The sequence below is a fragment of the Quercus lobata genome, unplaced genomic scaffold (assembly GCF_001633185.2).
Source record: "Quercus lobata isolate SW786 unplaced genomic scaffold, ValleyOak3.0 Primary Assembly Scq3eQI_133, whole genome shotgun sequence".
NCBI classification, from domain to species: Eukaryota; Viridiplantae; Streptophyta; class Magnoliopsida; order Fagales; family Fagaceae; genus Quercus; species Quercus lobata.
In genome coordinates, this window is record NW_022154931.1 from 20,113 (window position 1) to 32,268 (window position 12,156).

The window sequence follows — 12,156 nt, forward strand, 5'->3', positions numbered from 1 at the left end:
CAGTTCATATGCACGGTTACTGTAGCAAATGTGTAAATATGCACACTTTTAGAAGCACTGATGTGGAGCATTTTTAGCAAAATCTGTAAAATTTGTGTCTTTTTGTATTATGCAAAGGTTTACATCCACTGATGCGGATGCTCTAAGAAGGCCATATCTTTACTAGATTCTCGCTCCTTCTAGGTAATATCATCTTAATTGCTTCCTGCTTTCCCCCCAAGGCTAAGCACACTCGACCTCTCCTTCAGCTTCCACTTCTATGTCAAGCATCATAACTACAATCTCTTGACTTTGTAAATTTTTCTTTTAACAAAGATGCAATTCTTCAATAGTAAGCAATAGTAAGCACTAATCATTGTGGTTTGTAAACTAAATATATGCTAAATGTAGAATAAGGTTACTTTTTTGGCAGCAGATTTACGAGGACAGCCTTTATAATTTTTTGCGCTATATCAGAGCATACATATTTCTAAATCATATTGAAAAAAATAAAAATGTAAGTACCTGCCTAAAGGTACATATACGCATATATACAGTGTTGTTATACTTCCCCATTTTAAGGCTTTGGTTCAGATAAACTTGGATGTTCTATATATAACTGTACACAGAGAGGTTCGCTACTCATTGACTTAATAGGGGTCAGGAGGGGAGGTTGCCCCCACTGCCTTGTGTCCGTTGGGATCCACTGCTCTACATCCTTGTTTGCACTAGCTTCTGGAAGGGATCGAAAGTAAGCAGTTATCTCCCACCTGTAGTCTGTCAAAAGAGAAGAGTGTGGGTGCAGGTGGGGGGTAGATTAGAGACCTACCCTTAATTCTAAACATAAAAGGAAAAAAAATGCAGGATATAGATCATGAATGCAGCAAACACTTGAAAATTCCTTCAAGCATAGGAACCAACACCAAGGCATTTGATAAATAATGGAAAGCCATAACAAAATAATATAAAATAAAAAAATAATAATAAAAGAGGCATATTTTGTAACACATGTATACAGAATGAAGTATTAAACTGAGAATCAATATACTGAACTGCTATATTCAGCACTTACTGCGGGGAAGAACCTTAGTAAGAGATTCTGAGACCGAAAGCTTGATTAAGAATGATCTAAGAGGGAACTCCAGGTCAGCTTCTTCAACCTTTGAGCCATATGACAGATTCACTGCAAGCTTGAAAACAAAACGCTCCACTGGGATTCCGTCAGTGTTGAAAAAAATAACTGCTGCTCTCTCCACCATTCCCTATTTGTGAAGGACAAGGCTGTTTCAGTTGATAATCATAATATGAAACCAAAATCTTAATATTCTTTGTTAAAATTTATGTTTAGGCAACTCAATTCAAATAACTAATTGCAAAACAAGTTTTATACATCCCTATATGATGATTGGTAATTTTCAAATACAAAAGGAAGGAGCCTCTCTGTTACAGTTACTTGAATTTTTAATTCAAGTAAAAATTATAGGAGATTATGATGCCAGAAGTTGATTGAAGAAATTATGAGAGAAGCAAATCTTATCTTTAACTAACGGATATGATAAGACAATACCAGAGATTCTATACAAGAAGAAGGGTGACTCCGACAGTGGACATTACCCCATTTACCACTCGAATTTTCTTTTCTTGTTTTGATCCCCCCACTACTTATTTCCATTCAAACTTTCAACATTTGGGTCTATGTTTTGTAACACTTTAATGGTTAATAATCACCCAAATGGCAATAGAGAATCATTCTGAAATTAAAACATAATATATGATCAATCTTTCAAAGTTAACTAAAACCAATATGGTCAGCTAGACGTAACCTATAGTTTCCTCCTTGCTTAAATATAACATGTGAATTCTTTCAATACAAGCCAAGCAGTGAAATTCTCCATTATGTAAGCCCACTTTAACGCCTGAGTATGGCCTCTACTAATATAGGACATATTTTTTTATTTAACTTACAACAAATTGAGAAGGAAACTAACAAATTTACCATGCCAACCACTCAAATCTTTCAGAAGTTATTGGTTACAAACTTAACAAAGCATCATGAATTTGAGGTTGACTATCCAATCAAAAAGAAAAAGTCTTTGCAATTTGTTTTCCATAGCATTTGTAATATTATTTTTACATTACAAAAATAAAAACATCACCATGACTAATAGCATACACTAAAAAGGTCCTTTATCTACATAGAACATTAGAAATTGCATTGACCGAAAAAGGGGGGGGGGGGAACTCATTTTATAGATTTAGCATCATCAATTTAAATATTATCTATATATATATATATATATATATATATAAAACCGAAGCCTTTGCTGGCACCACAATTTTCCACGTCAACATAACACAATATTTAAAAAATAAAGAATAAAATTAAAAACACTATACTTATCTTCTTTTTTTATTTTTCTTTTTTTGGATAAAATCTGATATTTTAAGATAAGTTTAATCTAAAGATTTTTTTTTTTTTTTTAAAATCTGCTATAAAAGGATAAGTATCTGCCGTATATTAGAATTTATTAATTTACAACCCTAATCCCCCCTCAGCCTTCACGTCACCTCCTTCTTCTTCTTCTTCTTTTTATTTTTATTTTTATTTTTTATTTTTTTAAATGATTTATTATTAAATTCTAATGATTTATTATATTATAATTTATTAATTTAGAACCCCACCCCAATCAACTCCCCTTCAACCTTCACGTTACCTTCTTCTTTTTTTTTTTTTTTTTTTTTTTTTTTTTTTTTTTTAAAAAATTCTTTAATTCTAATTATTATTATATTAGAAGTTTTATTTAAACCTCATCCCTTCACCTCCACCTCTCCTTCTTTTTTTTTTTTTTTAATGATTTATTATTAATCTAATAATTATATATTAGATTTATTAATTTAAACCCCCACCCCATCAACTCCCTACCTCACTTTACGTTCTCTTCTCTTCTCTTTTTTTTTTTTTTTTTTTTTTTTTTTTTTTTTTTTTTTTTTTTTTTTTTTTTTTTTTTTTTTTTTTTTTTTTTTTTTTTTTTTTTTTTTTTTAATTCTTTAATTCTAATTTATTATTATATTAGAATTTATTAATTTGCAACCCTAATACAAGTATACAACTCCCTTCAGTCTTCACGTCTAAAATAACCTCTCTGTTTCCCGTCAGCCTTCACGTCTAAAACAACCTCTCTGTTTTCTAATATATGCTGGCACCCCAAAACTTAGATCCTCTTGCTGCCGTCGCCACCATGGATCACCGCCACTACATTGATTTCTTTTTGCCTCTCCATCGCCGCTCAATCCAGCCCATCATATTCTAGGTCGGCAAATTATTTTGAGGTAATTAAAACATGTTTTTTACTTTGCATAATTTCTATATATTGCTTTCTCTCTCTCCGCTTCAATTGTTCATGGAATTTTGTTAGTTTGTGGCTGTGGGTTGCTTTGGATTTAAGTTTTTTTTTTTGATGTTTGGTTTCTGGGAATTTTTGTGTGTGGCTGTGTTGCTTGTGATTAAGTTTTTTGTTTTTGTTTTTTTCTTTGCAGATTTCCACGTTTTCTTCTTCTTCCTTTGTTGTCAAATCTATGGCAAAGAAGAATCATGAAATTTTTGTTATTAGATTTTTTTTTCCTTTTTTTTTTATATGCGATTTTTATTGGATTTTTGGTTTTTTGGGATTCTTCTATTTGGTTTTAATTCTGGGTTTGTTTTAGTTGATATACAGTGTTTTTCTCATCTTCATTTTACATTGGTTTGGATTTTCTTTTTCCCTTTTTTTTTTGGTTATGCAATTTTTATTGGATTTTTGGTTTCCTAGGATTCTTCTATTTGATTTCAATTTTGGGTTTGTTTTGGTTTGATATATAGTGTTATTGTCATCTTCATTTACATTGGTTTTGCCTTTTTATAAATTATTATAATCTTTGGGTCTTCATATATGATAGCCTGTGGAATGTTATGTTGGGGTTGCCGTTATTTTGGATTCCATGGGAATTCTTTTTAAAGGTTGGGGTTGGTTAGTATAAGTGCTTGAGATTGCTGAATATGTGTTTGATAGAATGCTTAGGTGTTTGTTCTCAGATTCATTTGTAATATGCCTTTTGTTCTCTGTTTAAAAGAATTCAACTACAAGAAATTACAAAAAGGTTATGGTTTGATATATAGAGTTATTGTCGTCTTCAATCTAATAAGACCGTGCCAATTGCATGGTTAACTCCAAAAAAATTTTAATCAGATTTTTTTCTACAGAAAGTTGTGCTATTACCCCAGTCCATTAAAAATCACTACTCATGTTTTAGTTTTAAAGTTGTAATATCTATTGGACAATATAGTATTTTGTGTTTCAATATATTAATATTGTTCTTTTTTTAAAACAACAAAAAAAATTGTTATATTTGAATGATATCTTGAATAATCACTAAATATATATAGTATATTATTAATGTCAACTCTTATTCATAAGCATTTCATTTAATTATATATGTTATTCCAACTAAAATAAAATGAAATGAAGATTTGAAATAATATTTTAAACTACCATAAATAAATATTCAATATAAACTAAAATTAATAAATTTTTCTTTTTTAAAATCTAATTTTTAATAGTTTCCCGTGCATCGCACGGGTTAGCGACTAGTTTATAACTAAATCCAAAACCAACCTTTTGGATAATAGGAAGAAGACCAAAGACAACAGAATGTATGTAATCTCTGAGCCGAGGGTGGCGAGCCCTCTGAACCATCAAATTCATATACCTCCTCCTCCTCTCAAATGCACCTTTCACCCACAAATTCACCATCACCCATTCATCAAGTAGGTATATATAGATAACACAATATCAGAAATGCACTTCGTCTTTTCTTTCTTTTCCTCCTGTTTTGATGCCTATAAATTTTATAGGCAATCAAACACACACACGCACAGAAGGGTTTAAAGAGGAACTAACCAGAAGGGTAAGCCCCTTTGAGGAAAACAATAGAAGTGATCGCCCCTACCAAGAATTCAACCAAAATCCGAGCTGTTTCACTTGCCATTAATTTGCACTCACACTCAGTTTCTTTTTTCTTTTTTCTTTTTTTCAATTTAAAAGGAAAAAAGGTATAAGAGAAAAGGAAGTAATAAAGTTAAAACCTTGAGGAGATTGGTTATCTTTGCGATCCATAACACTAATAAATACTATTACGTATGCTTCTCTGTAAGCTGCAATTTCTGTGCCGCTCCAATTTGGTTATCTGACTCTCTATTTTTAGGTTTGGAAATGCTTGCCAGTTGCAGCCCTTCTGATGATTGTCTTGTGCTTATGTTTCAAATTTTCACCAACTCTCAATTTGAGAACCATACATCATAGTTGTGCTTATTATTCTAGGTAAAATAGATAAAATACAAAGATGACCTACAAAGTATTACAAAATTAGGGATACAAATATATTCTTGTAGCCCAGTAATGACTGAGCCACATCAATCTAGAGAGACCTATACGTAGACCTATACGTGCACACATACATTCAATATGCTCTTACCTCAAAAAGAAAAATCTACCTATATGCAATTGCCCATTGCAGATAGATAACACCCCTTTTATGTTAAACATAGTTTGTGGCTCAAAATTATTGGAACCATAACACTATACCTTCCAAATTATATAGCCAAGAAAAAGAGTTAACGCATGTCTAATTTCTAACCTGACCTTAACGGGTTTGTATTATGAGCAGAGGTGAAGCTGCATTGGTGAATTTTAAGGATGTTGATAAAAGTATATACTATAATGTATAATCAAAATGACAAAACTTAGATACAGTTACTTAGGTTCCCCAATTGAAATAAACCACATAACTACATTGACCAATGTAACAATACAACCATAAGGTACAGCAACATGGCTTTTTTTGCCTGTTAGCCTAATTTCTCACATAACAAAAATATTTCAAAATTGGCCACATTACTAATATGTTTGGGAAATTTTTTTTTGATAAGAAAGAATGTTATATATACGAATGGCTACTCTATGCATGAAAAACATAGAGCAAACCCAGAATATGTTTTACCCAAATCGGAAATCTCACGTCAATGACCAAAAAAAAAAAATGGTGAATATTAAAATGAGTCTCAAATCAATGGCAGATTCAATCCTTGCTAATGTCTTCCTTCTTCTTCTTCTTCTTCTTCTTCTTCTTCTTCCTCTCTCTCTCTCTCTCTCCCTTTAATGTTGAATTTTTCTTGTGTCAGTAAATTCTGCTTCATCGTTTAACATCTTTCTTTTATGATTTTTTTTTTCTGTTCTAATTGGCTTTCCAAGATGGGTGTGTCAATGCTCTATACTCTATCCCATCCATATATACTGATGCACAGTATGCGCCTACAGATGAATCCTAGCCAACCAAGATTGATGACTTTTTCTTGTAAGTTTAACGTTTGGATGTTATATAACCCGTTCTCTTGTTGCTTCGCACTTCAACCTTTTCTTAAAGTTTGAAGCATGCACCGTGCCAGTTATGCAAATAGTGCAAATGCATTCTAGACAAGATTCTTTACCAGTAGACCAACCTTGAAGCACTATGTCAAAATAATGAGGGGCTATTATTTGGTATCATTTATGTGACTGTTTTAGTTTGTATGATGGATTTAATTGGAATGGTCGAATGACAGTTTTAGAGTTTGAGATTTATTTATCTCTAATGAATAATTGGCCGCAGGGCAACTAGAGTTTTTCAAAGGAAGGAATAGTTCTGAGCCCAATACAGAATCACTGGCAAAGGCTTTAGCAATTGCTCAACATCATGATGGAGTTACTAGTACAAAAAACCTACATGTGGCTAATGATTACGCAAAACGTTTGTTGATAGGGTACACAAAGGTGTGAGTTTGGCTTATCAATTCAACCATATGATTTTTCTCAAAGTTTCTCTCTCTCTCTCTCTCTCTTCCTAATGTCATCCATTTCTTCAAAATTTATGTGTAGGCTAAGGAATTATTTGCATCTTCACTTTCTTGCTTGGTTCAATCTACTACCTCAAATACTGGATGTGGGAAGTTTCAACCAGTAAAGTATTATGAGCTTCAGCTACTGAGCTATTTTAATTCATTGCTTAAAGGGCTCATTTTATATATTGTGGCATTCGTATAGATCTGATGATGGATCTTGTTTTTGACTTTTGAGCACATTTTTAGTTCTCTTGTTAATATGGTACTTTTTGGTTGCAATCAATTACCCTTGCATTTTTTTAAGGCGAAACTACACTATTGGTCCCGAAGTTACCCTATGTGCACAATTGGTCTCTCAAGTTTGAAGCAAGCACAATTAGTCCCTTAAGTTTTAAAACAAAGTTGTGTTGGTTTTTTTACTTGCTGTTGTTAATGGTGTTATTTACGTGACTAACGGAATAATGACTTGGTTTTTTTTTTTTTTTTTTTTTAATGACGTGAAATGTTTTTACTTAAAAAATTAGAAACTAAATTTACACGTGAGAAAAAAAAATCACCTGTACCAAATCAAAAAATTTATTTTCTACCTGTTGTAAAAACCCACAACGAGAGAGGGTTATCAGGCAATCGGTTATTTATTTATTTTTTTTTAATTTTCTGTTAACCAAATTTCCAAAACTTTTTAGACAGTTGATTACCTAAACATTCTTAATTTCTTACATATCATCGTTAGTGTTTTCTTACAACGAAATGTGGAAAATTGGCAACTACAATTATAAAAAGCATAAGCTTGCAAAGACAAAACAAAATTTTAAAAGAAAAAGTGAAACACCAAACCTCAGCTTTGGATTCAACAGCAAGTCCAAAGAAAGTAGCCGAAACAAAATGCTTGCCCACAGACTCCGCCAATTTGATCTGACTGAGCCAATACGATGAAGTCTCAAGCCTATCGAACCACCATTTGCTACAATTCTCTGCACTGTGGTGTGGTGTGCCTAGACTCTTAGCCCTCGTCAAAGACCGCGGCGCCACGGGAGTCTTCGGCATAACCACATTGATTGCATCCAAATTCGTCGCATCTTTTTGTTCAACTTCTTCTGGAAAGGAAACACTTAATTTCTTCAACTTGGGTAGTACTGTTTTTTCAGGAGTACTCTGCTATGTAAAAATAAATCACCAGTTGCCTGATAACCCTCTCTCGTTATGGGTTTTTACAGCAGGTAGAAAATAAATTTTTTAATTTGGTACCGGTGATTTTTTTTTCTCACATGTAAATTTAGTTTCTAATTTTTTAATTAAAAATAATGCACATCATTAAAAAAAAAGGCCAAGTCATTGTTCTGTTAGTTACGTAAGTAACACCGTTAATAACAATTAGTAAAAGGACCAACACAATTCAGTTTTAAAACTTAAGGGACTAATTGTGCTCGCTTCAAATTTGAAGGACCAATTGCGAACATAGGGTAAACTTCAAGGACCAATAGCATAGTTTTGCCTTTTCTTTTTAATGACTAAGAGGCGGTAATGTTTAGAGGGGTAGTTTATCTTTGTATTATTATGGGTTAGCATAGGAATTCACAATCTACATACAACAAAATTAAATTACAAAAACTCCAAAAGAATCAGCTCTTTGTGTCCATGAAATGTAATCAATCACTAACAAATGAACTATTCTGCAGCTATATGATCGCAAGTTGGGAGTTTCCAACTCAATTCATTTACTTTAAATTGTAAATGTCAAAATGATTATATCGTGAAGTTAATTTTGTATTGCACTACAACCTTAGTTGCTTCTCTCTTAGACAATTCAAGGGGAAGCACATACAAAATTATCAGCTAACTCCTTGAGTTGATAAACCAACCAAGCTAAACTAACAAAATTTGACTCTAGTCCACTGCACAATAGCACCACAAGGCTTATAAGAGGGGGAAAAGGGGCTGGAACTCAGTTTGCATACATGCAACTCCAAAACTTAATTTCATTGGAGGGAACATTTATTATCATTAATTCCACTGGCCAAGGGACATATAACCACAAAAAATGCCAGATCTTAGAGCAACAATTTGAGCATTAACTTTAAATCAGAAATTTTTTTGAAACAACTATCCAGGAAAATAGGTTCCAACTTCCAAGCAACAACATGAGTGCATAATGAAATCGCAACAACAGATAGAACAGTTAAAGGTACAAACAACTGTGCATACATAAATGAAATAGAAAAATTATATTTAGAAACTACAAAATTTACCTGAAATGAATACACATTGCTTAAAGAATGACATGTGAATATGAAACTTGTCCTTGATGTTGAGAAACTAAAAATCCTTTACACAAGCTTCTGGAGCAATTCTAGAATGTCATTATCTACCTATAAGACTGCAGTAAGTGACAAAATTGAGAGCCACTCCCTTGTTGGATGATTCAAATTGAAGTTTATAAAACAATAGAATATATAAATGATTGGAATAGAATCAAATTGAAGTTTATTTCTTTCATGGTATAACTTTTATGGCTATTTTAGGAGGAGAAAAGCTATGTCCATAACACTTTTACAACAAATCTTGAGTAGCAAGTTGTTATTGATTGTTACTAGTGAGCAAATAAGTAATTTAAGTGGTAAATTTAAATTAAAACCAATAATAACTTACCACTTATGATTTGTTGTGAAAATGTTGTTGACATAGCACTTCTAATTTTAAGAGAGTTGTTCACATTGTTCATGTGTGATATGGTTCCTAAGACCTATTCTGTATCTATCACAACTCCACAGAGAGTAAAGTTCTCCTCCCATCCAATAACTCCTTGTGAGGATCAACCATATCTTCACTTCAAATAAAACCTATTTAATTACAGATTTTAAAAAATAATAATAATTAAAAAAAAAGTCAAAAAAATTTGAAAGGAAAAAAATATCAATAATATGAAAAGAAACATCACTTCATAAAAGTAAATAACAACTTCCAACAAATATACATACACCTTATAGATTGATTGGCAAAGTCTTAATAAGTAATTCTTGAAGTGCTTTATTTGCTGGATTTGCAGATATCAAGTCAAACAACATGGATGCAGTGGTTGCATTTGCTGAAAAACCCTTGTCAACCATTATCTTAATAAGTTCCATAGCTTTTTGATGTCTCATTATGTTGCAGTAACCCTTGGATTATAGTGTTATATGTGCGATCGTTAGGTGAACAACCACTCCCATCCATTTTCTCAAACATCTCACTTGCTTCTTCTAGTAGTCCCTCTTTGCAAAGCCCTTTGAGCATTATGGTGTAAGTTCGAACATTGGGTTGCAATCCTTTTGTAGGTAGACTATAAAAGAGTTCTCCTGCCACTTTAAGATTCCTAACATTACACAATCCGTCAATCAAAATGTTGTAAATCACAATATTGTTGCCCAACGTTTTTTCTTCCAACTCAAGAAACACTTTTATTGCCTCAACAACTTGTCCATTCTTACATAGGCCGTCCAACAAGATAGCATAAGTTTGGGGATTTGGAGGTTGGCCACAAGACTGCATCTTATGGAATAGATCTAGAGCAGCCTTGTGTCTCTCCACTCAAAAAAACCCACCTATAAGAGTGCTGAAAGTCACAACATTGGGAGTTACTCCCTTGTTGGACATTTCATGAAAGAGATTCATTGCCTCATTAATTCTTTTCTCTTTACAAAATCCATTAATCAATGTGTTATAGCTAACAACATTAGGTGAACAACCCCTCTCACCATCATGTTCAATGCTTCGATGGCATCCTTCAATTTATTTTGCAAACAGTATCCATCAATCAAAGTATTATAAGAGACTACGTCAGGCTCAATACCTCTTTGAATCATCATATCAAAAACTTTTTTTTGCCTCTATCAACACTCTTTGCAATATGTGTCCACCAATATGCTGAAGGTCCTCACACTTAGCATGATCTTCCTCTGTGTCATCTCATTCAACAAAGTAATAGTCTCTCTCCACCAGTGGAAATTGCATAAGCCTTGAATTAAGGAATTGTAAGTGATAACGTCCGGTTGAAAGCCTTTACTCCTCATTTCAGATAAAAGGTTCAAAGCCTCAGTTACCAATCTATCCTTACATAAACTATCAATGATTGTGTTATTCATTGTCAGATCAAGCTCAAAATTCCCTTCTTCCATCTTCCTAAGCAAACCAATAGCCATACTAGTCTGTCCAATCTTACACAGAGCTTTTAGTATTGTTCCACAAGTAATTGCATTAGGCTTATACCCAGTCTTCTCCATTTCTTCTACCACCCTCACAGCTCCAGCAATGTTACCTTGAAGATAGAGCCCCTTGACAAGGGTGTTTAGAGTAATAGAGTTTGGGTGATGACCAAGTTTCAAAATTGTTGCCAAGACAGAAAACCCAAAATCTACTCGATTCAAATGGCAGAAGCAGTTAACCAAAATATTAAGAGTATAAACATCAGGAGAGATACCAAATGATTCGATTCGTTTAATTAGAGAAATGACTACTAGGTAATGCTTCAATCTTGCAATGGCACCCAACATGTGATTAAAATTGACAATGGAAGGCAAACGGCGCATGTGAAGCATTTTATCAAACAGGTCTAAGGCATGATCAACGTTCCTAAAGCTTCTAGATTTGCACTGATCTTTAACAGATTTCAAGAATTGGTTTTGATTGTGATTGTGGTTCGGGTTTTTTTTTAGCACTAGCAATACTAGTAGTAGCAGCAGTAGCTGCAGTAAGAGTAGAATAACAATAAGAACGAAAAGAAGAGTGGGAAATACAAAGCAACGTACCCATTTTTCTGAAGATCCAGCAAACAATTTGGCAGCGGAAATCAGAACGAAATGATAGAGTTTGAGAATGGATGGTGAGAGAGCACAAAAGAATTGGGGATGGGGTGGTACATATATCTCCTTATCATTACCTATGATGGCTTATTTGTGGAATTTAAATAGGAAACAATGGATAATTTCTGGATTGATTTGAGGTAATTCGGCCTCCTTAAAAGATAAGTTTGAATGATAAATTTTCTGATGACTTTTATTCCAATAGCTGCTGAATTTATACAAGTAGATGGTAACGTTCCAAAGCATAAAATCAGGACCATTAACACAATCGTGATCCTCTTAAACTCCAACTCCTAAAAAATAGAACTAAATAACAACAGACTCCAACTCCTAAAAGCTAGAACAAAATAATAACTCAACGTTAAAAAACTACAACTGACATAACATTCAGATACCAACTATCTTGGCACAAATCAAGGAAACACC

The 12,156-nt window shown here is 32.9% G+C and overlaps 2 protein-coding genes across 2 annotated transcripts; both read right to left on the bottom strand.

The window, feature by feature from the left end:
• Positions 1-237: 237 nt before the first annotated feature.
• LOC115973610 (DNA polymerase zeta processivity subunit-like) lies at positions 238-5,132 on the bottom strand. The gene is made up of 6 exons (XM_031093865.1): positions 5,102-5,132; positions 4,917-4,997; positions 4,632-4,747; positions 1,052-1,241; positions 505-756; positions 238-275 (listed from the first exon to the last, which is right to left on the bottom strand). The coding sequence occupies exons 1-5, from the start codon at positions 5,130-5,132 to the stop codon at positions 557-559; spliced, it is 618 nt and encodes a 205-aa protein (XP_030949725.1). The 3' UTR covers positions 238-275; positions 505-556.
• Positions 5,133-10,761: 5,629 nt separating this feature from the next.
• On the bottom strand, positions 10,762-11,421 carry LOC115973611 (putative pentatricopeptide repeat-containing protein At1g12700, mitochondrial). Its single transcript, XM_031093866.1, has one exon. The coding sequence runs from the start codon at positions 11,419-11,421 to the stop codon at positions 10,762-10,764; it is 660 nt and encodes a 219-aa protein (XP_030949726.1).
• Positions 11,422-12,156: the final 735 nt, after the last annotated feature.

Excerpts from the sequence above, each read along its gene's own strand:
- LOC115973611 (XM_031093866.1), bottom strand. The coding sequence starts at position 11,421 with ATGTTGGGTGCCATTGCAAGATTGAAGCATTACCTAGTAGTCATTTCT.
- LOC115973610 (XM_031093865.1), bottom strand. The coding sequence starts at position 5,132 with ATGGATCGCAAAGATAACCAATCTCCTCAAG. Across the intron at positions 4,748-4,916 it reads CAAAGGGGCTTACCCTTCTG|GTGCATTTGAGAGGAGGAGG; the intron begins GTTAGTTCCTCT and ends TGTGGGTGAAAG. Across the intron at positions 1,242-4,631 it reads TTCTTCCTATTATCCAAAAG|GGAATGGTGGAGAGAGCAGC; the intron begins GTTGGTTTTGGA and ends CTTCACAAATAG.